Source organism: Ilyonectria robusta (assembly GCF_021365365.1).
Source record: "Ilyonectria robusta strain PMI_751 chromosome Unknown BGZ61scaffold_38, whole genome shotgun sequence".
NCBI lineage: Eukaryota > Fungi > Ascomycota > Sordariomycetes > Hypocreales > Nectriaceae > Ilyonectria > Ilyonectria robusta.
Window position 1 is genome coordinate 315,830 of NW_025764472.1, and position 26,530 is coordinate 342,359.

General features: G+C 50.3%; 4 protein-coding genes across 4 annotated transcripts; 1 reads left to right on the forward strand and 3 right to left on the reverse strand.

Moving 5' to 3' along the window:
• Positions 1-1,103: 1,103 nt before the first annotated feature.
• Positions 1,104-1,629, reverse strand: BGZ61DRAFT_464729 (uncharacterized protein; the record flags this gene model as incomplete). Its single annotated transcript, XM_046247505.1, has 1 exon — positions 1,104-1,629. A coding segment is annotated over exon 1 (471 nt), but the record flags the coding sequence as incomplete, so codon positions are not given.
• Positions 1,630-9,390: 7,761 nt separating this feature from the next.
• On the reverse strand, positions 9,391-12,164 carry BGZ61DRAFT_539977 (DENN domain-containing protein; the record flags this gene model as incomplete). The annotated part of the gene is made up of 2 exons (XM_046254852.1): positions 9,391-11,706; positions 11,772-12,164. The coding sequence occupies 2 exons, from the start codon at positions 12,162-12,164 to the stop codon at positions 9,391-9,393; spliced, it is 2,709 nt and encodes a 902-aa protein (XP_046096057.1).
• Positions 12,165-19,461: 7,297 nt separating this feature from the next.
• On the reverse strand, positions 19,462-20,271 carry BGZ61DRAFT_369830 (uncharacterized protein; the record flags this gene model as incomplete). The annotated part of the gene is made up of 1 exon (XM_046241978.1): positions 19,462-20,271. One exon carries the CDS (start codon positions 20,269-20,271, stop codon positions 19,462-19,464), a length of 810 nt encoding a protein of 269 aa, XP_046096058.1.
• A 3,581-nt stretch (positions 20,272-23,852) lies between these two features.
• BGZ61DRAFT_593874 (uncharacterized protein) lies at positions 23,853-25,503 on the forward strand (the record flags this gene model as incomplete). The annotated part of the gene is made up of 5 exons (XM_046256806.1): positions 23,853-24,118; positions 24,358-24,380; positions 24,436-24,455; positions 24,511-24,896; positions 25,002-25,503. 5 exons carry the CDS (start codon positions 23,853-23,855, stop codon positions 25,501-25,503), a joined length of 1,197 nt encoding a protein of 398 aa, XP_046096059.1.
• Between the last annotated feature and the right edge of the window lie 1,027 nt (positions 25,504-26,530).

Here is a 26,530-nt window from a genome sequence, read left to right on the forward strand (position 1 = left end):
TGTAAGTGTGGTCTGGTGTAATGCTGCCTATCGGAGGGGTTGGAAACATGGCCGGCGAGGCGCCGAGAAGTAAGACCGACGCTGTCGTGCGCGAGTCTCAGGTAGGATCAAGGCGAAGGCAGGCACCATCATCACCTCAAGGACCATCTAGGCTATAACATAATGTAGAGCGAGGCTCGCGATCGAATCAATGATGGGCGAGAGGCTGGGATAAATGCATCATTGTGACCGGCCACAAAAATAGATGATAAATCACCGACCGCCTTGCCGCATGGAGATCGGCCGTGGCTACGGGCATCTTGGCGCATTAGGCAACAACCTCTTAACAAGACAGACTCTATTGATACGCACCCAACTCTCAATTCGTACGCACCCCCCCAACATTCAGCCACAATGCCTCCGACATCGCCCCGTGAGCTATGTCTCCGGCATTTCCAACAATGCGGTCCACAACCATGGAAAATAAGACAAGACTAGCCCTAACTTAATTGCAGCTACCTTTGGTGCTAAGGCAGTATCGAACTACCTTAATTGTTAAATTCCTCCCCGGGTAACTTCCTAATCCGTTGCAACAGTAATGCTATCCCCAACCTTTTCTTTTCCCGTTTCCTTTGCAGGCGACGACTCTGTTATTTCCGGGTTTTCTTCCACTTCAAGAGCAATATGCCGCTCAATTGGCTTGTTCGTATCTTCCTGTCTCTTTGCCTGTTGACGAGCAGCTTGAGTTGTTACTGAAACAGCAACTTTACGCCGTTTTCGCCGAGGTTGTTGGTCATGTAAGTCAGTTGCATCTTCCTCGTCAAGAGTTGGTCCCAGTTCGAACTGGGAGTAATTTCGACGCGCTGACCTCTGCACGCCACTTCGTGTTGAGCCTTGAGGGGCAAATTGTTGTTCTGGGATTGCACGTTCGTTGCCAAATGGTTCGCTATTTCGTGGTCGACCCTTAGGTATCCCCATTGGAGGACGTTTTATTTGAAGAAGAGGATCGTCAATGTCTCGTGATCGTTTGATATGCCAAAATGGATCCAAGTCTTCCTTCTTTAGTGGTTCGTCTTGAAAAGCCAACTCCAAGAGCCTGTGAGCACAAGGCAAGCCATACTGAGTTCTCGTAGAGCCTGTACAAGGTGGCAACATCTTCTTGGAGACCTCGCTTGATTCCATAAGCCTATGGATCTCGTCCAGCTGGTCTAATGCCCAACGAGTGACAGTTAAGGGCAACTGGCCAAGCCATTCTCTTCCCGAGAACTGGTTCCGAATAGTGGTATTTGCCAGCTGTATTTTGTCTTTATACAGCTGACGTTTATCGTCTGTCTGACTAGCCGTTGCTGCTTCAACATCAGGGAGGTCAGACCGAAGGGATAGGTGGTAGGTCTTTAGAGAATGATGGTTTGATTCGGCGGGTGCTGTAGTAATCAATCCGAAGTTTCGATAATAGCGAGTATAGCAGCAAGCCCATTCTCTCTTCAAGGGCAAGTATGTATCCTTGAGATATCTAAGAATTCGCTCCTGGTGTGGGAAGGTCTGTTGAATTTGCCTCCAAGCTTGATTGAAGTCTTCTTCCGATCTAGTATATACCATATATCTCCAGAGGAGGTACAGACCGGCACGAGTATTTAATACTCGTTTGGGAAGAGGACCAAGCTTTGCATTCTTCATGTCTTTGACTTTGGTATTCCCACGCTCCAGCTCTTGGACATCAGCTGCGTCTGCATTGTCTTGGTCATCGTCCAGATCAGAGTCCAGTGAGTCGTTGGCTTTCTTCCACCACTTCTTGATGTATAAGACCACGTTGCTGTTGATATGGAAGACACACAGCTGAAGTTGCGTATTGGGAAAGATTTGCCGGATTGCATTCCGCAATTGATCGTCCTTATCTGTAATAACGACCTCTGGGGGACTGATGATGCCTGCTCGTTGGAATCTAGATACCTGCTTGAGAAACCACTCAAAACTAGCAACTTACTCGTTATTGAGTAGACCATAACAGATAGGCATAGATGTCTTCTCTGAGGATACAGCCACAACAGTAACCAAAGGCATTTTATAGCAGTTGGTACTATATGTAGCATCAATCTGGAGACATGACGAGAATTGTTGCCACATTTTGCCACCTTTGTGATATCCCCAAGCGGCATTTCGAAAGCGGAATTCGTCCCCAATCCAGTCTAGCCCCCATATCCAGACTTTCTTCGACTCAGAGAGCGTCCGTACAAAGTCGTTGGCAGGGCCGTAGCCCTGACGTTTGGTCTGGTTGACTTTCCATCGCCAGTTGTAAATATCGGTTCTGCGAATAGGAATCTTTGGACCACTTTTGACAGAGTTGCTTATGAACGGATCGACAGGAAATCGTCTTGTCAAGACAGAGATCTACCAGAAGATTCATTTGTTCCTCTGTTAACCTTCTCCAATAGTAGTGCTCGGTAAGATTTTTCGATCGGCCGTGATCTCGATGAAGAGGACTGACAATTCTCATGGACCATTCGTAATTGTTGGTCTGGAGAGATTGAACGATAATCTTGAACGGGCAGTTGGCGGCCAACTTTGTTGTAGTCGTATTCCGTATTTTGGCAGTGGATTCCCTTGGATTGTACCGACTCTTATCACAAACAAGCTCATATTTTATCGTTCTTGTCTTCGCCTTATCCTTTTGACTTCGTAACGTAATGAGACCCATCCGATTCTCAATACAGAACTCCTTTAGGGCATCAAAGAGTCCGTCAGAAGACTCATAGGTTGTTGTCAGAAGTGGAGAGTCCGAGGGAAAGACTACCTCCCAAGGCTGACCGTCCCAGTCGTCAGGGCCGTGGAAATCGTCACAGTCATCGGAATCGCTACATTCATCCGCTGATTCGACTGGTAGCGCTTCACGGGGTTCAGGAAGCCCTGGAGGGAGCGCCGGAGGCGGCATCGGAACGGCCATGGCGATAGCTTATTGTTAGGTCACACAATGATGCTGGGTGAAGCTGTTTTACTCCATCTACTTCTTGTTCTTTTGCTATTCTCCTTTGAACAGGATTCTAATGCTCTATATAGTTAGCCTCTTTGAACAAAGTGTAGAGGTCAGAGATCTAGGACTTTTGAGTCCTACAAAGTCTACCATCTAGGACTCGGTCCTATAAGGACTACTGGAGCACCTGCAGCAAGCTGGCAATTGATTATCTTCTCAACATTGCTTAATTCGTTGTTGTTAACAGTCGGGAAAATACTGCACACGAGATATCATTGTCGGCGAATTGCAAGGTTGGCGACATCGGGAGGCATTGTGGCTAGTATGTGGCTGAATGTGGGGGGGTGCGTACGAATTGAGAGTTGGGTGCGTATCAATAGAGTCTGTCAAGATTAATTACAGTCAATAACAAGAACAGCCTTTTTTTATTTTTATGAAGTGCATTCAGCATCCCTACATGATCCAACAACAGAATCCAACAACAAAACGTCTCCGCGGCCGCCTTCCTTATCACCCTCAGAATCCTGAGCATCGGAGATTGTACCCGTTGCTGCCGGGTCGATATAGCAACACTAGAGTCGATAATTAGACAATCGAACACCTCCCGAAGCGGAATGCTTACTTCTGAAGGGACTATTAGAGCGCTCCTGTCCCAGGATCGCAAACATTCCAAGAGATTCAAAGTTTCAATATTCATAGATCCTCGCTGGTCAGTTACCGTAAGTTTGGCTTTGGAGAAGAGTCGCTCTGTCTCAGTAGACATAGGCGCAATCGACAGAATGTCGATGGCCATCAAGGATAAGTTAGGGAATCGCCTTCGCTGGGCCGATTCTAGCCACCATTTCAACGGATCCGGTACCATCAGCACAGGCTCGCGGCAGTACACTTCGTACTCGTCATCATCCATGTTGAAAATCGTAGCCTTCTGCTCTTTCATCCACATTTTGTACCCATTTGGTCGTCCTGTAGATGGCCCTTGTGCCGAGCTTGGTCAAAAAACAGCGCAGAAGGGGGTGGTTGACTTGTACGTTTCCCTCCAAAGTTCCCCCACGCGAGCTTTAGCTTTCTCAATCCACTCATTCCTGTCCTCCCACGTCTTTTCCATGTAAACCCACTTGAGAGAAGGATGTAATACTGTTGCTGCTGAATAGACCGGTGAATCTTCCGTCAGTTCATAGTAGTCGGCCAGTTTGGCCCAGGCCGCCTCCATCATTGTAGCCAAGTAGGGTTGGGTGGTGGCCTCCTTGGAGGCCTCGATGTGATGCAGGAGATAATCCATGGTAGGCAGAACGTCAGATATGGAGTCTCCCATGCCTTCGTTGGCCATTGTAGCATCGTGAAATGGCTCAAGAAATTTGTGTGTCTCGGCCAAAGTTACCCAGTCAGAGGAAGTCAGCACATCCCCTTGCTGGGCCGGCTCTTGCGCACAAAATATGGTGATGGCTTGCCGGACTTTAGGCCTGAGTGCCCACTCAACCATTTTGTACCACGAATTCCAACGAGTGTCGTTGTCGCGCCGTAACCTCAGACCGTCGCTGAGAGCAGTAAACGTTTGAAGTCGCTGGGGGGTCCACATGATGTAGACCACGATATTATGAAGTTTTCCTATCGCCCCTCGCTTTCTCCATTGCTCAACCTCCTCGTCGGACGGCCCACGGTAGGAATCTATTGTGGGTGGTCGCTTTCCTATGAGGAACTCCATCACGGCCAGATTAATGATGTGACCGAAACAACGAAGTCGGTGTGGAAGAGGGTCGTAGAAAACATCGAACTCGTGTTCCAAGTCGTCGGAGATTTTGTCGATCATGGTGTTCATGTTGGTGGCATTATCCATCATGAAGTATCCAACTTTCGATGCGATTCCATATTCTCGTATGAACTCCATGATGGCTTCTGCCATGTTCTCGCCGCTGTGTTGTCCTTCCAGCTCCTTTATCCTCACCACGAGGGACTGCAGGCCATGATCTTCAGTAACGAATTGAACTGTGAATCCTATTACGCCCAAACAATTTGGCGATGTCCAGTTGTCGGGAACAATGTGGATCGAGGAAAGTGCATTTTGCAGAGCTCGCTTCACAAACTCCTTTTTGTTGTCGTAGCCCCATTGTAAGTCGTTTTTAACCGTATCGCCAGACCTCGGGAGGAAGTCATCCGCAGCCGGACAAATGTACCGGATAAAGTCGCGAAAGGCAGGCTGTTCAACATGAGCAAAGGGAAGACTGCAGGCGACGGTGTAGCGGCAGTACAGCTCGCGCAGGGTGGCTTGGTCAAGTGCATCTGCCTCTGCCGTCGCCTTGCGTTTCTTGGCGGAGTGTAGAGTTTCATTCGCCAGGAATGCAGTGATGTCTCCAAGACGATTTTGCGTGACTTCCCGCCGGATTTCTTGTCTTCCAGAGACCAGAATCTTGTGCTCCTTGCGCAAATGATTGACGATGGTGGACGATCCACCTGAGTAGTTGTATTTCTTCTCTCTTTTCTTGTCGAAGCAGGGTTGGCAATGCCACCATTTCGTTCCGTTGGAATCGACCCAGGCTACCGGAGTACTCTTGCCTGCTTCTATTCGGCAGTACTCCCAAACAGGAGATGTCCTTGGGCGGGACATGCTAGGAGTTGACGAAGACGATGGTGTCAGCGCACGGGTGGCCACTGTAAGTTCAGAATCGTCCAGGTGGCTGCACTGGCTGGCGCTGCCAATAGCACTGGCAGTCTCGGAGAAATCCATGATAGAAGACATGATTCGGGGGATGGCAAGTAGACAGCAGGGGTGGTGATGACAGAGCACGGTGGGAGAGAATTGTCTGGCGACTTCGATGGTGGTGCGCACAGAGATTATGTAGCAGACGACTTTCTCTCTGACCATTCTGGACTCTTGAGAGTGGATGAGTACAAATACCCAGACATGATTTTCGGTAGTCGTTCGGGCCAAGCCCACAGGGTGCGCAATCAACTATCCACTTCCAATCGTTGGACGCGTTGGATCCTGCATCTGTGGCCCAACTCATCTGAGATCTCACTCCCCGTGCTCGGCAACCAACCGATTTCTCCTTCTGGGGGCCACCGTGAAACTGTCCGCCTGGCGCCCACAACTTGGGCCCACCTTCGACTTCCCAGTTTGGCTCTGCTCACAGCCCGCTGACCAATGACCAGCCGCTGAGGGCCAGCATCCCGTCATGCTTCACGAAAAACTTTGGATCGTCGTTGCACTGTTCCACCAGCGCCGGTTTCGCGCTCTTCTCGCGACAGCTTGGTGTCTGATTAGAATTGATTCTTGAGTTCGTTATTCGGCTTGCGCACGTAAGGTTGACAGGGGCTCGGAAGTTGAGCATCCACGTGAAGGTATGCGGGGGATCTGCGAAGTCGCTGGCACATCGGTCCAGGGGTGTATATTGGCTTGGGCGCAGGTCCACAAGACCAGCGGACTCCCGTCTTCGTCGATAAAAACGATATGACATGTATCTCTTGACTGTAAATCGACGACTCGGGAATATATCTCTAATCATATTGGAATTGATACCAGACGGATGCTCTCAGCACAGAAGATTCAGTGACTATATCGTAACCAGTATGAAATATGATTCTTACGCAGAGAGCAGCCGTGTTTACTAGCATCTCAAGTGATTTGCCGAGGTGCGTGTTACGCGAGCGAACCTACCCTACATGCGCCGGATAGGGGATACTTTGCATGCCACCTACCTGTAATGGCGGGGCTGGTATCTCTTAACGCCACCGGGCGGGTTTTCGCCGCTCAGATAACATGCACTTCATCATCTCTCACGTTGCAGATATTCTTCCTGGAAATCGGCCAGGTAGCCCATTCAAAGCTATAAAGTAGGTTGCTGTTGAACAGGTCGAAATATGTAATTCTGGGATCTTGTTAGGCCGATGGTTTCAGTTGCATGATACTTGGTTTGCCATAGATTAACGCAGTGCTGGGCTGTACCGGCTAACATATCTTAGCAGTGCATCGAAATTTTTACCAAACGCGTGTCACGCGTTGGATCGCGTAGTTGTTGAATTGGCACTCTGCAGCAGGCCACAGATTTGGAAAGACGCTGCCTGAGTCACCCCGAATCTTGGACAGACTATTAGTCAGACTGTTAGTCTGCGATCCTCGGACTGGACTACTGGTCGGTCTGGTAGAAGTCAGACTGAACCATCAGTCCAGTCCGAGAGACGTAGACTGGACCGTCAGTCTAGTCCAAGAGACGCGGACTGGACCGTCAGTCCAATCCGAGAGACGCAGACTGGACCAATAGTCCACGGACTATTGGTCTGGACTGCAGTTTGGACTAATAGTCCAGTTTTTGGTCTGGACTATTAGGAGCGCTGAAAGAGATGAATGCAGTTGCAAAGGCAACCAACAAGTTGCGAGCGAGAAGCATCATGTATACTTCGAATGAAACGAGTCTAGATAAGGAACGAACAGAAAAGAATGATTTAGACTGGAAAGATTTTACATGCTGTTAGAGGTTCAGTAACTCTTATGGTGAATGGTGTGAAAAGATAGGGATCGGCCAAAGTTAAAATAAGCGTCAGGAGCCGCGCATTAACGGTCGGTCTAACGATCATGCCGGCTGACGACGACTTTGTAACACCAGTAGATCATATCGGCCAACCTCAAGAAAGAGCGAGAAATGACAAAAATAGTTTTGAACTGGTTATGGGTTTCCAGGAACACAAGTTCTACTCTTACACCACCACAGTTATCAGAACCTTTTAGAGTGTCATGGTCTCTCCACCCAATCAGAGCCTAGCCCGACGTGATCATTTTCTAAATTTGGTTATACGAAATGAAACAGTCAATCCGTTCCATGTTTCTGCCGAAAAGGATGATGCCGGGAATTGTTCCGGGAGGCCGGTTTGTTCCAGGCAAAACTGGCGACAGACCCAAGAATGGCCGCTTCTTTGGGGTCTCCGGTAGTTGAAGCCCAATGGAGAACCTACCCAATAAGGCATTACCGGCGCTGGTTGTGTCCACCACCTTTGGGGAAGCTGTGTCGTGGAAGGCAGCGAGCCACTGTGTCCCAGCTTTTGTCAAGGTCACACAGCCATGCTCGCCACAACGTACAACGATGATATCCTGACCTTCGTGCCCGATACCTGCATCTAGAAAGCGCCGGGAGTACTCTTCTATGGATCCTCTCGAAAAACACTATGTGCTGTCTTGCCTGCCTAGCCTATCCTAGACTCTGGTGCGACAATCCATGTATTCAACAAGCTCGAACGCTTTACAAGATACCGATCAGCCAAGGCAGACGACTTCCTCATCGCAGGAGAAAACCAGGTTCTAATACAAGGATACGGTCAGGTTGATATTCAGACTAAGGGACTTAATGGTTCTAGGACTATTAGTCTAGCTGATGCAGCCTATTGCCCTGACTTCCCTTGCAACCTAGTATCTCTACGGAAGCTGTTACGGAAGGGCTATTGGTGGGACACACGTCCAGCCTTCAACTGTCTCCGTACAGCTAACGGATCTATCCTTTGCTATCTATCTGATCAATATGACCAGTTTGTTATTGAAAGCATTCCATTTAATCAAATGATAGATGCAGAGACTGCCTTCCTATCTCGACACAAGCATAACTCATCGACCTGACCGAGAGCAGAAAAACAAGATGCCCGAAGATAGCACCTACGCCTTGGTCATCCAGGTCCTGATACCTTGGAACGGCTAGTCAGGAAAGTAACAGGAGCCCGGATCAAAGGGATCCCAACAGCTAAATGCGATGACTGCGGCATATCGAAGATGAAACGTCAGATTAGCCGGAGACCTAGGGACCTAGAAAACGGACCTGGCCTAAGACTGGCAATTGACTTCCATGACTTCGAAAAGGGTCCGGAAGGGAGGGATCTAAATGGACACATCAGCCTGTTATTGATAACAGACCGCTATTCAGGTTACATCTGGGACTATTACTTGAAAAGCCGACAACACAAGGATCTTATCCCTGTTTTACGACCGAGTGCTACGGTATGCTTCTCATGACAACTTCAAACACCAAGACAAGTCAAGTCACATAATGACTGCGAAAGAGGTCAAATGTCAACTTAAAAAGATTTGTTCATTGTTTGGCTGCTCTTCAAACCAGGCAAAGGAGCGACGCGAATTGAAACGACATCGCTTCTCACGACAATACTCTAACACAATGGGAAATAGCCGCCAGGCTTGATGCAAAGTACATGAGCGAGCCCGCCCACCAAATGAGACTTCGACAATGGCTGAATAGAAAGATACAAGGAGACATATAACGCCGTAGTCCGCAGATTTTGATCCAAGCCAACCGCCTAAGACAAAAACAGAGATAAGAGAAACGGTTGTGAGATGAATTAGGTGCATAAGATGGAGATAGACCGTTTCAACAGTCACCATGCGCGAAGGAAGAGAGGAATGCTGTTGCCGGGCTTCATTTTACGTCACTGGAATGGCACGCAATTGACGATCAGACGCTGTCTGAGATACTCAGCGAGTACCGCCCAAGAGCGCTGATCCTGGCACCCGATGGCCGGTGCATCAGGGACTCGGGGTGCTTGGAGACGACTCCCGTCTCATGGGTGACGCCGCCGTTGTCGCTTCGGCTCTCCTCGAAGTCCTCCTTGTCGTCCTCGACAATCTTGGTGGGGATCTCGTCCCGAAGGTTATACTGCTGGGACGCTCGCTCCGGAGTCGTAGCCGTAGAGGCAGAGGACATGGCTGTGCTGCTCCGGTTGGGAATGAGATCCGGGGTGGGAGGGATACTGGACACCCTCCCGGAGCCCGCCTGGAGGAGGCTGTCGTCACTGGTCTCGGACGTAGCGGCGGAGTTGCCGTCATCGCTCTGGGCGATAGAGAGGCTAGAATTCCGTCTACTCCCCCTCAACTCCGCATCTTGTGCTAACTGGAGACCCTCAACAGCAGCCTGGCACTGCTCGGCAATGTTTCGCACAATGTGTGCGATAGCGTCCGTCTTGTCCTTGAGGTGACGGTCGGCGACGTCAATGAAGCTCGACGACGAGTATCGCTTGCTTCGGGGGTTGGGGCTGACAGACAGGCGGCCATCGCGCTCACCTTCCTCGTTGAGGTGGTCGTCGCCATCATCGTAGCCCTCCTCAATCTCGTGGGCCAGGTTATTGGGCTTGGTAAGAGACTGGATAAGGTGCTCCATATGATGGCTCTGACCGCCAATGAGGCTGCGCAGGTGCAGACCAACCCGGCGTGCCTCGTCGCGCTGTCGCAGGATGGTCATGTTGGTGTGCTGAAGCTGAGAGAGCTCCTTCTTGTTCCTCTTGCGCTCGCGCTCAAGCTCCTCAGCAATCTCGTGCTGTAAGACAAGAGCCTCGAGAGCATCGTCGCGCTGCTTCTCGGTGCCAGTGAGACAAACTGAGAGACGAGCATTGTCATCCTTCTGCTGGTCAATGAGACCCACAAGGCGGCGGTTCTCCCTCTTGTGGTTCTCAACCTTGACCTTGAGATCCTGGGTCTCCTTGGTAAGCTGCTCAGCAAACGCCTGGAACTTGAGGAACTGCTGCTTCCAGATCTCGAGTTCCTCCACGAGGTAGTTGTTGCGTTTGGTGACCTTGCTGAGCTCAGTATCCATGCGGCCCTTGAGGTTGATAAAGTCCTGCCAGGCCTCCAGAGCATCTCGCGAGTACTGGGTTCTCTCACGGACAATCTCGTTGAGGTGACGCATCGAGACCTTGGTCATGAGGGGCTTCTTGACGGATCCACCAAAGACGGCCTTGAGGCCAGTGTTGCGGCCGAGCTTCTCGCAGACATGGTCCATGACAGCCATGACGGCGTCCTGGTTCCACCATTCGGGGTCCTGGATGGACTCGACTTCGCCGCGCATGACGATGATCTGACCCGCGGGGACAAGCTTGCCGCCACCGTAAGCGGATCGGAGGTGCTGAGGAACACCCGAAGGAGTGACATCGCCGTTGAGAGCCTGTGTCAGTCGGGTAACGAACTTATTGCGCTGACCGGGAGTCAGGGCCGTGGGGGGGCTGGAAGTCAGGACAAAGTTGCGATCAAGGTCCACAACCAGGGCATCGGTGGGAGCCGTGAAGAGAGAGCGGCACTCCACCGTGATACCCAGGATGTAAGGGCCGGGCTCCTGGACGAGCTTCTTGGCGTGGCGGGCGTGAACAACGGGGACGTAAAGGCCGCCCCACTCGTAAACTCGGACGCAGTATCGAACGGTCTCGGCGGCCATGGTGAGCATGGCAGGGTAATGACTGACGAAGATGATACGGCGGGTGGGAGAGATGGCAGCCTCGATGACACCGACAATGTTGGGAATCGACAGACAGTTGAAGAGGGGCCACATGGCGAAGTTCTGGAAGCCTGTCGGGGAGGAGGGGAATTGGTAGCAGAGAGCGTAGTCTTTCATGTCGATGCGGACAAGGTCGTTGAGACGGGGAGCAGGGAAGCTGAGGATGCGGGTGACCTCCTCGTCGTGGAACAAGTTGGTGGACTTGTTCCAGTGAATCCACATTCCTCGGAGATAGTCACCAAGGAGGTTGTACAGAGGATATCGCGAGAGGAAGGACAGGCAGTAAGGGATCCAGTAGGTCTCATCGGGGTTGTCGTAGTAGTCGTTCTCGGTCCTCTTGCGAAGGTCACGTATGGTCTCGGCCCTCTTCTCGTCCCCTCGCGACCACACACGGAGGCAAATGCCGTAGAGAGTGTGAGAAGAGTCTTGCTGAAGAACGTAGGCGTGGTGAACGCAGTGAGGCTGGCTTCGGCCAGTGCAGATCTCGACATCGTGGGGGAAGCAGGCCTATAGGACAGGATAGCCTCTGGTTAGCAAAACTGTTTCTTGAAGAAGGACTGAGTAGTACGAACCCTCATGGCGGCATGAAGAGCACGGGCAATTTCATTGTCTTGCTCAAGACGCGGGCTGCTGCCCAAGATCTCTGGAAGCCAGAACTGGCCGACGGCACCCTTCATGTGGCCGATCTTGCCCTGAGCTGGGGGAGGAGCCTTGACCCATTGGGAGGGTTCACGGCCAACACCGCAGACTATGTAGGCATGAGTAAGAGTCTTGGGGGTGCGCTGCTGAGGCTTGAGGTTGAGGGTGGAAGGAATGGGCTGAGTGATGCGCGAGTGCACCGAAGATGTCCCGCTGGGAATCAGGAGGTTCTGGTCAGCGCCCTGGTCGCGGGTGCTGGGCCTGCCATCGCGGTCGCTAGTCCGAGGACGGGTGAATGAGAGATGAGTGCTCAGGGAGGGAGGCATGGTTGTGGCTGAGAGGATCAAATCCTCGTTGTCGTCGTCGATTCGAGGTATGAGATCGTCGTCGTCGTGAAGAGAGAGAAAATGCTGGTGTCTGTGCAGTTCTCTCGTAGGGAGTTGACCGCCTAGCTGTCTTGGTCAGTCCTCCGTTTCCTGTTCCCCTTGCGTAGGTCTAATGTTCTCGCTCGAGGTCTCGTTCCTCTCTCAGTTGGTCATCCAAGACTCGACTCGATCGGCCTTGGGAGAGAGAACAAGGGAAGAAAGAGAAAGAGTCAAAGTAAAGAATAAGGGGAAGAAGGAAAGGTGAAGGGGGAAAAGTGAAGAGGTGGTGGGAAGTTTGAAGTTGAGGGGGAGTGAAGTAGAGTAGGAGTAAGAGCCAAGAGGAAGCAAAGAAGCGAGACAAGATGCGGCACCAGTCAAGGAAGGAATGGAGAAAAGGCACCACCGAATCTGTAGGTACCTCGGAAGTACGTACTTTTTCAGTTGAGCTGCTAAACTACTCCGAAAGCACGCAGAAAGGGACCAGAAGCAACAGACAGACGAGCAATGGACAGGCTTGGCGGGCGAAAAGATGAGACGGACAGCGGGATAAGCAAAAAAGAAGGATGGGGCCAGGGGCCTTGTTCCCTGTTCCCTCTCTTGGGATCGGCTAGTTAAGTACAGTTGTCCATTTCAAAAGTTCTGTCCTAAGCTAGAGGCGCCACATCCCTTTATCCTTGTCGGGTACCTGAGGTACATACTGGACAAGCCAGTACCCTGGAGGCATCCGCTACATCCCCTATCGCTTCAGGGGCGGTAGGTACTGGAGGCCAAGGGTTAGTGATTGATAGTGTGCTATAGTCTCTGGGCTTTAGGGGTTTATGGGAGGAGAAAAGTACTCTATGTATTTATCCTCGATCTGATTGGTTGCCTTAATATTGTTGCTTTTTCCTTGGACAAAACTTTTGAAATGGTCCTCCGTAAGGTTTGCTGTATTTTAATGAGGTATATGGGCTGCAAAGGCAATGAAAGGTGATAGCTTGTATCGATGTATCTCGGCTAAGAACTCGCAAGCCTATTGGCTGGAGATTTAGCTATGACTTTCTCGAAGGACAGAACTTTTGAGATGTGCCTGCGTAATAAGTCTCAAATTCCTTCCATTCTTCATCCCGATCTCTGTCTCTCTTGAGTCTTGTTCTTTTTGTCTCGCTCTCCCGTAGCCCCGTAGCGTGGCCACTTACAGGGGGGGACAAGTCCACTAGCGGGGGCGTCACTCCCCACACTCCGGAAACCCTGGCCCAAAAGATTGTAGTGCCCGTCTTGGCCAATCGCAACTCAGGGATGCAAGCTCTGGTCCCCAACGTGGGAAATTGTCTCTGCCGATGATGCAGGGACGTGAGTTGGTTTTAAATGGGCTCAAGGTTCTCGATGGCGCATCTTTGTGCAAGATGATGAAGAAAGAAAAAGCGAAGTGCATTTTACATGGAACAAAAGAGGCGTTACTTACTGTTGTCGCTCGACGGCGGGCTGCGTCGAGGACAAGTGAGTGCCAGGAGCTGGACTCGGTCTTGCCAGGAGGCATTCGATATGCTCAAAAACAGTTTCACTTCAGCCCCAATCCTCAGACACTTCGACACCGCGAAAGAAGTGTTTGTCGAATGCGATGCATCCGATTTCGTGTCTTCGGGTATCCTCTCCCAGGAAGACGATCAGGGAGTACTACATCCAGTGGCTTTCATGCAGCGCTCCTAATACTGGTGGGCGCCTCTAATCCGGCCCCCCCGTGTTGGTCGCTCCGCTCCCACGGGGGGGTCACTGACTAACAAAAGGTGCCCTTGACTCACAAAGACCTCTAAATAAATGATGTGGCCACTAATTATTAAGTACCTTATGGTCCAGAATTTTTTTTGGAGCAGGGTTAGGGTTAGAGTGAAGAGAAGTGACTTCATACTTCTAACAAATTGGCGTCACTCAGAAGTATCTGATTTTGCGAATCAAAGGCACCTTTTGCTAGTCAGTGACCTCCCCGTGGGAGCGGAGCGACCAACACGGGGGGGCCGGATTAGAGGCGCCCACCAGTAGTCCAGACCATTTGGACTATTAATCCAGACTACACCGTCACCCGCGGCAACGTTGCTATCAATTCAAAAGCAAAAATAAGAGCATCCGATTGGCCAATTTTTATTCCACCAGTTAGAATGCGATATTAATTGCTTTTGAATTGAATTGATACAGCGTTACGAGTGTAGTCTGGACTAATAGTCCAAATGGTCTGGACTATTAAGAGCGCTGCTTTCATGTCCAAAAAGTACGACCCCGCCGAGTGTAACTACGAGATCTACGACAAAGAACTTTTAGCCATTGTACGCTGCTTTGAATGTTGGAGACCCGAACTCCAAGGCGCACACCACCAGATTACAGTCATTACCGACCATGCCAATCAGGGTAGCGATCAACGCAATCCACTCAACCTCAGCCTTCAATTGAGTGAGTTGACTGCTTAATAAGCTTTTCTTCCGTTGAGTTGATCAGCCCAGGTCCTATATTGAGTTGGTTGGGGTTGCGTTTATGGTTGACCAGCGCCCCATACCGCGTAGTCCTACCTTCGTCGCCAGTTTGGTACCCAACGACCCAACGCAAGCCTACTCCCACCAGAGATGCTCATCAATCCACCAGATCAACGCGTTGATCAATATATTGACATCAATCCACGTCAATATCAATCCACGGCTGGGTAGCTGACATAATCTATCAATCCACACAATCCTCTCGATGGATATTGATTGATGATCGTTGACACTAGACATGGGACCCTTGCCAGGCTTGGCAATGTTAGATCCAGATATCTTCTCCCGAGTAAAACATAAGTCATTGTTAACATGCACTAACACCAAGTAAAATAATGGCTGAATCACTTGAATCGCGTTGCGTTGCGTCGCGTCAGAAAGCCCCTACTTGCTACGCTTTCTTTCGTAATAAATCTAATACTACTGTGTGATGGGCAGGGACGAGAGACACTAGAAACCCACAACCCACCCAAAAGGCAGATTGGTGATGACCGCGGTAGTGATGTGTCTGAAAGGGCGGATAGGGTCGGGATCAGGAATAGGATAAATGGGTCAATTGAATAGAAAAGACGGCTACCTCATCTGGTACCATTTGATCAAATGGATCACTGAGAGATATCATAAGAGTAGGCCAAAAGACTGTAAATTGAGCTCAAGACTGATTGTGACTGATGACGTTGCTTGCTTGATGCTTGATGCTTGATGCTTGATGCTTGATGCTTGATGCTTGATGCTTGATGCTTGATGCTTGATGCTTGATGCTTTAGCTACCAGTATCAGAGCTTCTCTTTTATGGTCCCAATGGGTCAGGCCACTGGTCCCAATCCGGTACGGCCTTTCCTGTTGAAGGAAGCCGCAGCAATCTTGGCCATAGTCGCGGCAAGGATCTGATCAAATGACCAATATCCCCAAAGACAGCAAAAATCCCTGACTCAATGGTTTCTTCTCTGACTTCAATAACCGAAGCAGCCTCCGATTCTGGCCCTGACTCCCCCGAAGAGCTATGGTTCACCATAACATGCTTCTGTTCGCTTCCTTTTTCTGGATTGGCTTCTCCAGAGGCTAGAGCCTCGCTCAGAGTCATGAAACATTTATTGGGATTCGGAATAGCCTTCCTCTTCTTCCCTCTCTTCAGACGTGCCAGTTCCTCCTCCATGCCAGCAATTCTTATGGCATGCGCCATTAACGTCTGTTGTTGAGTCTCAAAGCCTTTGGCTATCACGTTATACCGTCTCCGTGTCTTTGGTGTTTTGTTTAGCCCAAGATCGCGAATCTGGCGGCTGGTTTTTTGTGTATCATCTGAGCCAAAATACTGCGCCCGCTCCGGAGTCCTTTTTGGGCTGTCATTCCGCCTATCCTCTTGGATTTCTGGGTGCCGTAGAGCTTTGGCTCGCGAAATTGGCCAATTGCCAGTAACTCTCCAGCCGGAGAGTATATTCTTCTTCGTCATTCCCACTTCACGAGCCTTGGCGTAGGCTCTGATGAAATTGACCTTATCCATCGGAACAGAATCAGTTAGGGCAGCGAACTCTTCCAACTCTCGTCGATATGCAGCTTTGGAGGCGTTAAATACTCCATTGTCCAATGGCTGAAGGCCGTGAGAGCAGTGTGCTGGAAGGTAGCAACAGTAAATGTTGTTCACAAAAGAATGTAGCAATCTATTCGTCCTTCGCTCGGTTAGCAGCGACCTTTGGATAGGTAAACAAAGACAGTACCATTGCATGGCTCCCGTGGCCGTCTAGAATGATTAATCTGGCATCAGACTCATCGGCAGGCTTAGTTTGGGGCAAATAGACTCTTTCAAGCCATTCAACACCAATGTGGTCATCAGCAGTGATCGGAATGGTCTGGTCTGTCTTGGTCTCGGTCTGGTCTAGACCGCCAAGACTTGGTCTGGTCTGGAGATTTCTCGAGACCATGGTCCGACCGGTCCGACCGGTCCGACCATTAACTGCTATAAATAGATCGGGGTGGCTGAATCTTAGCCTAATGCAGTTAGAACATTCACGGATAAGGATAAGGATAAGGATAAAGATTAGTAATGAACCCCTGAGATCTCGCTTCGCTCTGGATCTGTTTGCGATCTCACCTATGTCAGATGAGTGCGAACGGCTTTTTAGTAGCGCAAAGCTTACTATAGTTGATCGCCGTGGTAAGCTGAAGGTAGATATTATAGAGGCTTTTGAGTGTCTCCGGGCCTGGTATGGAAAGCCCCAGGTTGAGGATAACAGTGATAGTGAGAATAATGAGAATGACAACGAATAGGTCGATAGCTATTAGTAAAATACATTTCCTGTCTTCCACTACTTCAGCCGCATTCTTGGCGGTCTTGTATTTGTTTGTATTTTTATTTCGCCTGGGGACACACACCATAGGGCTAATGCGCTAAGCTGTTTACGTTTATTGGCGGTCTTCTTGGTCGGACCGGTCTGGTCGGACCGGTTATTACGTAAGCAACTGGTCTGGTCTGGTCTAGGGGTCCAGACCAGACCAGACCAGACCATTCCGATCACTGGTCATCAGTCCACCCCTTAGGTGAAGTTATGTAATGCCAGTTCGCTATCTTCTTGAATTCGTGAAGGAACCACTGTTTTTGGAGTTCCTTTCCCTTGAATATTATGCCAGGAGTCAAGGAACGGCCGTCCGCAGTGATAGCTTCGATAAACGAAGTCCAATTTCGAGTTTGTGGTCCCTTGAGAAGAGCCTTTCGCTTTGGGTCCGCGCTTCCGACCACCAGGCTATCCAACCCTAACGAAGAGAGTCTAGTTAGTCAAATTTCAAAAATAAAGAGAAAAGAGAAATGGAGGCTTGCCAAAACCGATCATGATGCCTCCTTCGTCAACGTTAACAATGTTCTCAGGCCGAATCCAGCCGTACTGGCCCTCCCTGATATCGAAGTACCAATGAACCGCCTTAGGCGTGAAGGATTCAAACCTATTAGCTTCCTGACGTCTACCGATCTTAGTCTTAAGGTCTCGGTGGCGCTCGATGAATCTGGCTACCCAGTTGCGTCCTAATTCTGGTTGTTCGCCTTGCTGTCTTAACAAGCTCATGACGCAAGCGCGAATCTGATTGTGGGACGGAGCATATCCCAGAGACTCCTGACTGTAACGGGCCAGGCCCTGCTGGACAAGGCAGTGCCTTGTCCTCTTGCTGGTCTGAGCGCTGTTGCTCTAGTGACGACTTGGTCTATTTGATGAAGGATTTTCGATCCTTTAATCTTTCTTTCTTTCTTCCTTCCTCAGCTCGTATGTAAAACGCATGAGGACTATATAGCTGTAATTTACACTATTAGAACCCTTCACACTGACGAAGAATCCAGAAAGCCAATTTATCTTCCTGATTCTTGGATAAACGCTGGCCAGGCTGAATTTGCTCTTTCATAGCCGTCAGACCATTAAATCTGTCGATCAGAGTCCTTCGAGGCACTCCCCATCTCTGAGCCGATTGAAAGGGTGAACAGCCGTTATCGGTGATATCCAATATAGCCTCGGCCATGTCGTCTTCTGTATATTTCCAATGAGGCCACAATGAAGGCATTTTATTGCGTTGTAAGAGACTGGCATGAGAAATGTTGGGAAAGAGCGGTGAGGAATTTAGTGATTAAGATGGCGATATTTCCTTACAATGGCTTGCATACATCACGTGCCCCACGCAACTGCACGAGACCAGAAAAATGAATTCCAATCAATTTTATATCTATGAGAAGTGACCGCTTGTCAATAACTTCTATTTTGGCCAAATTCTGTATAAATGAAATAGTTGAGTTTTGGTGGTGGTTTTTTTTTTTTGCCTAGCGAAAGGGTGGGGTTGGCGAAAGGGTGGTGGTGCATGGTACCCAAACGGTCAGGACCAGAGTTGGACATCGAACGAATGGGAATCGAATCGATAGATTCATTCGATGCCAAGTCTTACGAATGTCGAATCGAATTTCTTGGCATTCGTTTCGATGTTGAATCTGCGGCGCGCCCGTTCGATTCGCATCGAATCGAATGTGACATGTCCCGTTCGATGTTCGAATGCATCGATTCGAATGTGGGGCATCCCATTCGACATTCGAACCGAACAGGTCACAATATGATTCGACATCGAATCGATCGCCCCCACTCGTTCGATCGAAAATCGATCGATTCGGTCGAACAGAGAGACGCGAGGTGCGAATCATGACCAGGGGGTGGATTCAGCGCGATTCGCAGACGCGTTAAGAGGCCCCTGGCGCGCTCTTCGACGCGACAAGCGCAACGCGATCAACGCCCACAGCAAGTTCATCTTAATGCTAAGATGTGTTAGCAAGTACATAGCATGACCCTAAAAGCCCATAGCATGCTAGGTACCCTGCAACTATATGAACCGATGATCGGACGGCCCAGGACATGGCGCATCTCTTGGACGAGGGGGCGCAATCTTCGAACGTCGGGTCGCTGGGGAAGCCGCCCGGGACGAAGGGCGCCGGAGCCGGGCACCGGCTGGAAGTACGGGGTCTCGGTCTGGATCATACTCAGGAAGACCTCTTCGGCGTTGGAGAACTGATATTGGTAGAGGACATTATGCTCTGATGCCGCGCCCCAGAGCCCAAGTCGGTCTTTGTCTCTCGACTAGGATACCGCGACCGACGTAGATGGTAGCCCATGCCTCTCGGCCAATCTCATCAGATTCCTTCTCACCTTTCCTGGCCGCTTCCACTGCCAGCGGGATTGTTAACCATGAAAATCGCAACATCAACTATCCTGTTCTGCCGCCGGTTTGGTACGGGTTCAGCCCTGATTCCATTCCACATCTTGTCGAATAACAGGGCCAGGCTGATCAACGGACTCGGTTACCATCCTTGTCGTGCTTGTCGTAGATGGCTGTGTATCCGCGCGCGGGGCCTTGGCAATCTTGACCAACTTTCCGAGGATAGCGAACTCCAACTTCAGCTTGATACTGTAAACCATCGGCTTGATTGTGACTTGGACTGCGTAGTAACCCGCATATTGAATGCCGATGACGGATGCGTCCAGGACGACTATGATGACGTTGATGATGAGGAGCTGCCGTAAGATGATCTGGGACTGACGGCCGGGGCGAAGCCTGAGCATTTTAACGGTTTCCCAAATGTATATCGTTGATAATATTATCTCCTGCACGCAGAATACGATCAGCTGTATTCGCTCCATGGTATCATATCCTTTGACAAAGGGCGCAGGGGGGTTTGGCGAATTCGTGCAGAACTGGAGGACCGAAGTAGGGATATGAAGGACGATGGCGTCGATCATAATCATCCACAGAGCAGCCCGTAGGATCTTTTCGCTGTGGGCGACCAGGTGAAGCCGCGACCATAGAACCATAGATTGACCTGTCACCATTCCAACCCAGCTCACATCCACTATGGCGATATTGAGAAAGCCGATCCGAGAGAGGTGGAACAATTTCAAGAGAAAGGCAAGGGCGTGTAGAATAATACTGAAAGAGGCGACAAGTAAACACCAGAAATAACGCCCTCTGTATCTTTTGAATGTTGCAAAAATAAGCACGAGAAGTTCCAGAGAGTTGTAGAACGCGACCGCGATGAAGGCGGCAAACATGCACAGCTGCGCAATACTACCGCCTGTATACGCTCCCGTAAGGCCTCCGGAATCGGCAGAGGGCGACATGGTGATGGATGCAGTGAATGAGAACTAAGAAGACAGAAGGAAGGTCATCCCTATCTTATTTGTAAGACGAATTCGGGGCTCTCGAAGGGAACAGCACACTCGAGAAGATGTGGCTTATGGCACAAGGTTTGGGCAATTGCTGCGTAACACACCGCCAGTCGAATCAACTCAAAACGGTGGCGCGCGTTGGTACGGAGTAGTGGAGGGGCCGCCGAATTGCCAAGCGTGGCGTTAAGCATCATTGGTGCCGCCATGCCTAGAGACCTACGACAGCCCAGTCAAATGCAAGAAGTTGCAAACCGCAAGCGGTGTGCCCAAAATTACAGAGCCAGTCCGATAACAGCACAATCGGCCACGGTTCGGCAGTTATGCATAGCACGTTGAACCGTTCCTCAGTCCGCGGCAGCGGTCCGTCGACAAGCGTCCGGTTCGGTCCGTCGACATCGTTCTAAGAGGCAGGGAGGCAGCTAGCTAGTCGAGTCGTTCACGCTCAACAAGAGGCAGAGCATCACCCTCCGATTTATATACCGCCAATTCGACCGGGTACGTCGCGACCAGCAAAGGACACCTCAGCTCTACTAATTCGTCGGCGGCGAGGGCAGCACCGGGAAATTACGGGTCTAAGAATGCGACGGCGCGCGGAGTCCGGCGCTCGGATATCGACGGGTTCGTAGCGTCCGCCTCGGAATGGCTCGGGACAGTCAAATGACAGGGATTAATGCGCTAAGCAAGGGTTAAGAGACGTCGTCTCTGGACTAAGATCTGAATTCCCTTTTCTGATAACAAATCCTCCTTCACTACTCTTCTATGTCTATGGTAAGGCCGGGCAGCCCTGGTAAGAAAATGCCAGCTTTGAGCTACACGTACCCTACATGGTTTTAGGCCTTGATGTTGCTTATATCTGGACCGGGAGGCTCTGCATATGCCACTGGCTCAAGGGAGATGATGGTGTTCCTTATCAAGAAGAGAAAGTCTTCCTGCAAGACCTCTAGACATCATCAAATACTTCGAAGCGCAGCACAGACTGCTGCACTTGGGGAGAAAGACAAGTCTTACAAGCTCAACCTAGGAATGTGTGCACGGACCGCTACCCCTAGGGGCAGAGACGGGTTCACAACTGAACCGTCAACCTCCTTCTTCCTCTCATTCTCACTCTAATTCTCACTCTCCTACCAAGCTCCATCTATTCACCCTCTGCCTGCGGATCATCCCCTGGCAAAGTGCCGAATGCCGTAATCACTCACACGTCAGCTAGCACACCCCGCAATATGGCGGGATCGCGGAACCAATGATGGTCTCCGTGGTGCACCATTGTTCGACCAAGTGTCTAGTCTGCTGAAGTATTGGGCCAAGTCCGTAGCGTGGCTTGTCTGTGCGCCGGAGCATTACTCGATTTTAAGTTAATCCCCACGACAAAAGCGATTTTAGTGCTATCCTGGCTGGATAGATGCTGTCGATCATGATGTTTGCCGTTGCCCGTATTCCCCTGTTGGCCTCATCAGAGACTCCTCCGGCTGATCCGTGCACCCAGGACCCCCGATGAAAGTGAGAGTCACAAGGATAATGCCACATTGGGACACAAGTTGCCGACTGAGACCAAGTGCGGGAGCGCGTTTGATTTGCCGCACTTACCTTTAATCACACACACACAAAAAAAATTTATCTCTAGATATATATATATATATATATATTTTTTGGGGGTATGCCCGTATGCTTGGGAAAGCCTTGTCCAGGGCAATGTAAGGGGCCGTATCAACACTTGAGGCTAACACATTGCTTTCCCGCTGGGAAATACCGCAGAATAGGTGGGTGGCTCCAGCCCGAACTTCTGTCAGTTGCTGAAGAGTGAGATCGCCTACCCCAAAAGCCAGCTGACGCCACCGAGTGTCAGCCCCGCGTAGCCCGGACAACCAAGAATGATATGGGTTGACGGAGAAACATGCCCATTTATGGCACGGATGAACATGACAGAAAGGTACCTTCTTGCAAAGGGGCTTCAGCGGAAGAATTCGGCGGTAGAAATGGCCTCGGCTTTTCTGCGCGGAAATTCGAGCTGCGTACTATGGCATAGAGACGACGGCAACGGCTTGATCTCCACATAACATAACGAAAGTTGATGGCCGAGGATTCTCATCAGTGCTAGAAACACTGTCTTCTCGCCACAGTTCGTCACTAACCCAAGACCATGCCCGGCACCCAGCGGCCCAACAGCAGAATGCGGTGGAACGGACAGTAGCGCAAACACAAACTTCACCCCCTGCACGGGAAGCTCCGCCGGGGCGATGTACCGGCCTTCCACAAGCCACAAAGTGGCATCCAAAAGGCATCATGTAAGGAGAGCGTCGATCACACTGTAGCAGCCCCAGTACCCGCTTCCCCGCACTGCGCCCTCCTGGAATGCGAACGGAACAGCGCCACCTGGCTCGCCCCTTTCAACTTTTGTCCTCTGAATGCTTCATCCCTGAAGCGACCGTGACGCACGATATTACGACTCATGACCCACCCACAAGGTTTTCGTCTCTCAAGCGCTAAGAGCAGAAGATGTCACGCTTGCATGACGTCTGAATATCAGCGGCTCGCGGCGCGTTAGGATTGATTCGTGGAGTAGCTATTCTAGCAAATGACTTTTCGCAACGCCTGTCTAAAGACATTGATTCTTTCGCGCCGCGGAAATCTGGAACTACACCGACACCCTGGCGCTCATCGCTCTCTCCATAGCAATGGTCGGCGGTTTGCTCATTCTTAATTTTCTTCTCGACGACGGGGGCTACCAGGCTGGAGACTGCACATTAGGTGCTGAAATGTACAGAGGAAGGACCCGACGAGATGTTATGCTAACTTGAAGGTATCGTCAGATCTACTAGGAATCGCATCCAATCCCGCGACACTCAACCACTCAGCCTCCAACCCTAGAGCGCTAGTCCTATAGTGATGATTCAACCTGAAAGTCATTCAGCATTCTATGTTGATCACTTAGCCCGGGTTACGCCACACTTCCCTCCCCGGAGTTTCCCAGAAATACAAGTTTGCTTTAGCGTGGCGCCAAACGCTCCGCCACTCCACAAGCAACGTCCGTGCCACATCCAGACCAGTCTTCGGCAAGGCCGTGTTCTCTGGAAGCTTGCTGAAGCTCGATGAAGCTCGAGAAGCTTTCTAACCGGAGTCGCCTTCAGGTACCGAAGCCCCCTGTGCTGTTAATAGTGGGCGATATTCAGGCAGGGGGGAGGAAGGCTTGAATTCCAGCCAATCTGCGCAGAGGCCGGGCATGCTTGCGGGCGTCACGACGTACTCAAGTCAGTGCTTTGTCACTAGATCCGTACGAGGGCTGGACTTTAGCTCCTGTGGCTTAAGCTATTGACTGGCGGCTGATCATACACCAATACCATAGGCAAGGATACCTATCTTAATCATTATCATCCTTCATTTATATTGTGATGCCTCTTCTGAATGGAACCAGAATCTGGCTAACTTATGGTCATTCTAAGTTGATGTCAACCCATACTTGGTTCATAATGATCACACTTCTCTCTCCCCATTTTGTCCCCCAAGAGGTCACCGAAGATGACCTTGCTCTTGCTTCGCTGGCCTGGGGCTTCACGATTGGCTTTGGATGGCTCACCACCTGGACAGCCACGAAACAAACAAAACGTATTTACGAGAGACGCGGCCTTCTCGTATTCCGCAGTGCCTATATCTGGATGATCTGGCTCGAGATTCTTGTATGCCTCATCTTCAGCATTATCTGTTGGTTGCACTTGAAAGGCATAATTCCCCCGAGGTAAGCGTTGATCCCCTGTGTGTTAGATGATTCCTCCTCGCACAGCCCACGTTTCCTATGGGTGCAATAGGTCAAACATATCTGGATAGTCAAGGTAATGCTGGAAATGCTGACCCTGCTGGTAATCGAACATGGCGACATGGCAATCGGCACCTGCTGGTAAGGGCTGTTGAGAGTGCGAGGAGGAATCTCTTGGTGATGTAATGTTTGAAGGAGATACTAAAGATTGAATCATCTAGTTTCGCGTTCTACTTTTGCATTCGTAAGCAGTCTATAAGCACCCTAAGTCGCCAAGAGAACGATAATAACCTCTGTAGTTACTACATGGGCACTTCAAGTAAGTATGCTCCACTTACCCTTCCGAAGTTTATCAATGATTCTAACCATTTTAGGTTCAATTTCTTCTCCAAATTATTATTAATCGTTGCTCTATCCTTCTCACAGACCCGGTAACGGCATACCGTCTTAAGGTCGGTGTTGCGGTCTTAATCACAGCCGTTAATATCTCGGTCTATAATATTTGGATCCCCGCCCGTCTCCAGATCTCAGAGAGATATATCTGGATCAACGAGTGGTGGGACCGTGTCGAGAAGGCGATCTACCTTCTTGTCGACGGAGCACTCAATTTCTATTTCATTCGCGTTGTTCAACAGAACCTAGTGGCAAATGGCCTAACCAAGTATAAGAGTCTGGTCAAGTTCAATATGTGCATCGTTGGATTCTCCCTCAGCATGGATGTCCTTATTATCTCTATGATGAGCTTGCATAACACGTTCGTGTAAGTCAACTCCATTATATTTCCCTACATCGCATGAACCGACAAACTTTCAAGACGAGGAAAAGCGGAATAGATAATGGGAGACACTGCTAACTATGAATTCAGTTACATGCAGTTTCATCCCTTCGCCTACATAGTCAAGCTCAAGATCGAGATGTCAATGGCAGACTTGATAGGGAAAATTGCAAGACAGCGACAATGTGGTGTCATCTCTAATGGCACTTTTGGCGACCTTGAGACAACGCAACAGGGAACCGTTCCAAGTAAAAGCCTCACGACCACGTATAGTAGGACAAGAGTCTCCACGGAGGGAATTCGTACTGTTCGCGGAGTTGATGCAGTATCTATCGAGTTGCAGGAAGGACCAGATGGGTCAGCTGCCTTCAATGGCCGGTCAAAGACGAACAGGGACACGGGGTTTCTTGGCCAATCCTCATCTTCAAGCTTGCAACTGGGCGAGGCTATTTATACTACGGAAGACAATCGCATCGACGTCGACGCTGCGACAAGCAATCATGGGGAAAGCACATGTAGTGTTGCAGATAGCTTCGACGAGAACGGATCGGCAAGGAAGGATGACGATGATGAAAGACCGCTGAGGTACTAGCGGATGGAAGATAAGAAGTAAATGATGATGTGGACATGCGCGAATCGTCTTCTTCCAGACCCCGCGAGCCGATACCGTCGTAATCGTGCTGCAGCTCCGAGTCCGAGCAGCCTTCGTCTAGATCTGACTCTTCAGGACGTTTGCCGTATGAAACTTCAATAACTCGAGGTTTTGGCCACGTGTACTCCCTATATTTGCAGGCGTATCGCGGCTGGCTGCTGGGAAAACTTGAGAAAGGTGTTGATCGAGCACGTACCCCCTACCCCTACCGAGGCTCGCCGCCAACCGATGGACGGGCCGACAGGGGCCAGATGACTGATGGGAATGGCGATGGGAATTTTTGGAATGGGACGCAGTTCGATCGCGCTCGTCTGAGGCGGCGTACGAAGAACGGAAGCTCAAGATAGCAGACTCGATCAGATCGCGGCGTGAAGATGAGGAATGCGACAGAAGTAACCGTGAAGAATGGGAGGCAATAAGTAATCTCTGGTGGACGGATCAATACCAGTACTGTCTTCAAAAGGCGCAGCGCGAGCGGAGGATGAGGAACCTCGATCTTCGACAACAGGGTCGGACCCAAGAGCAAATCGACCCCATGGAGCGAGAAGAAGCTGGAAATCAAGAGGAACCTATAGCGGTACATCTCGCCTACGATGCTGCAGCTCGGGAGCGACGACAGAGAGAGCCACCGACGACATCCAGTACCCAATGACCATACTCCCCGATCGCTTACTCCATAAAGGAGCTTTCCGTGGCTGTCATAGCGGCAAGAATCTTGTTGCTCGGAAAGGTCATCTTTCTACTAAGCCTGTCTGGTCTTGGACTCCTCTCCTTTCTCTGCACCTTTTTTTCTAAGGATTGGATTGGATTTTATTCCGCCCCGGGGGACACACCCCATAGGGCCATTGCGCTAAGCTATTTACGTTTCGTACAGTGTTTCCATAATCACCCGGAGCCCCACAATTTCACTTTTTACTGACTGGTCCAATCTGGTGTATATGCCGTGACAGACCTGCTTGAAGGCCAA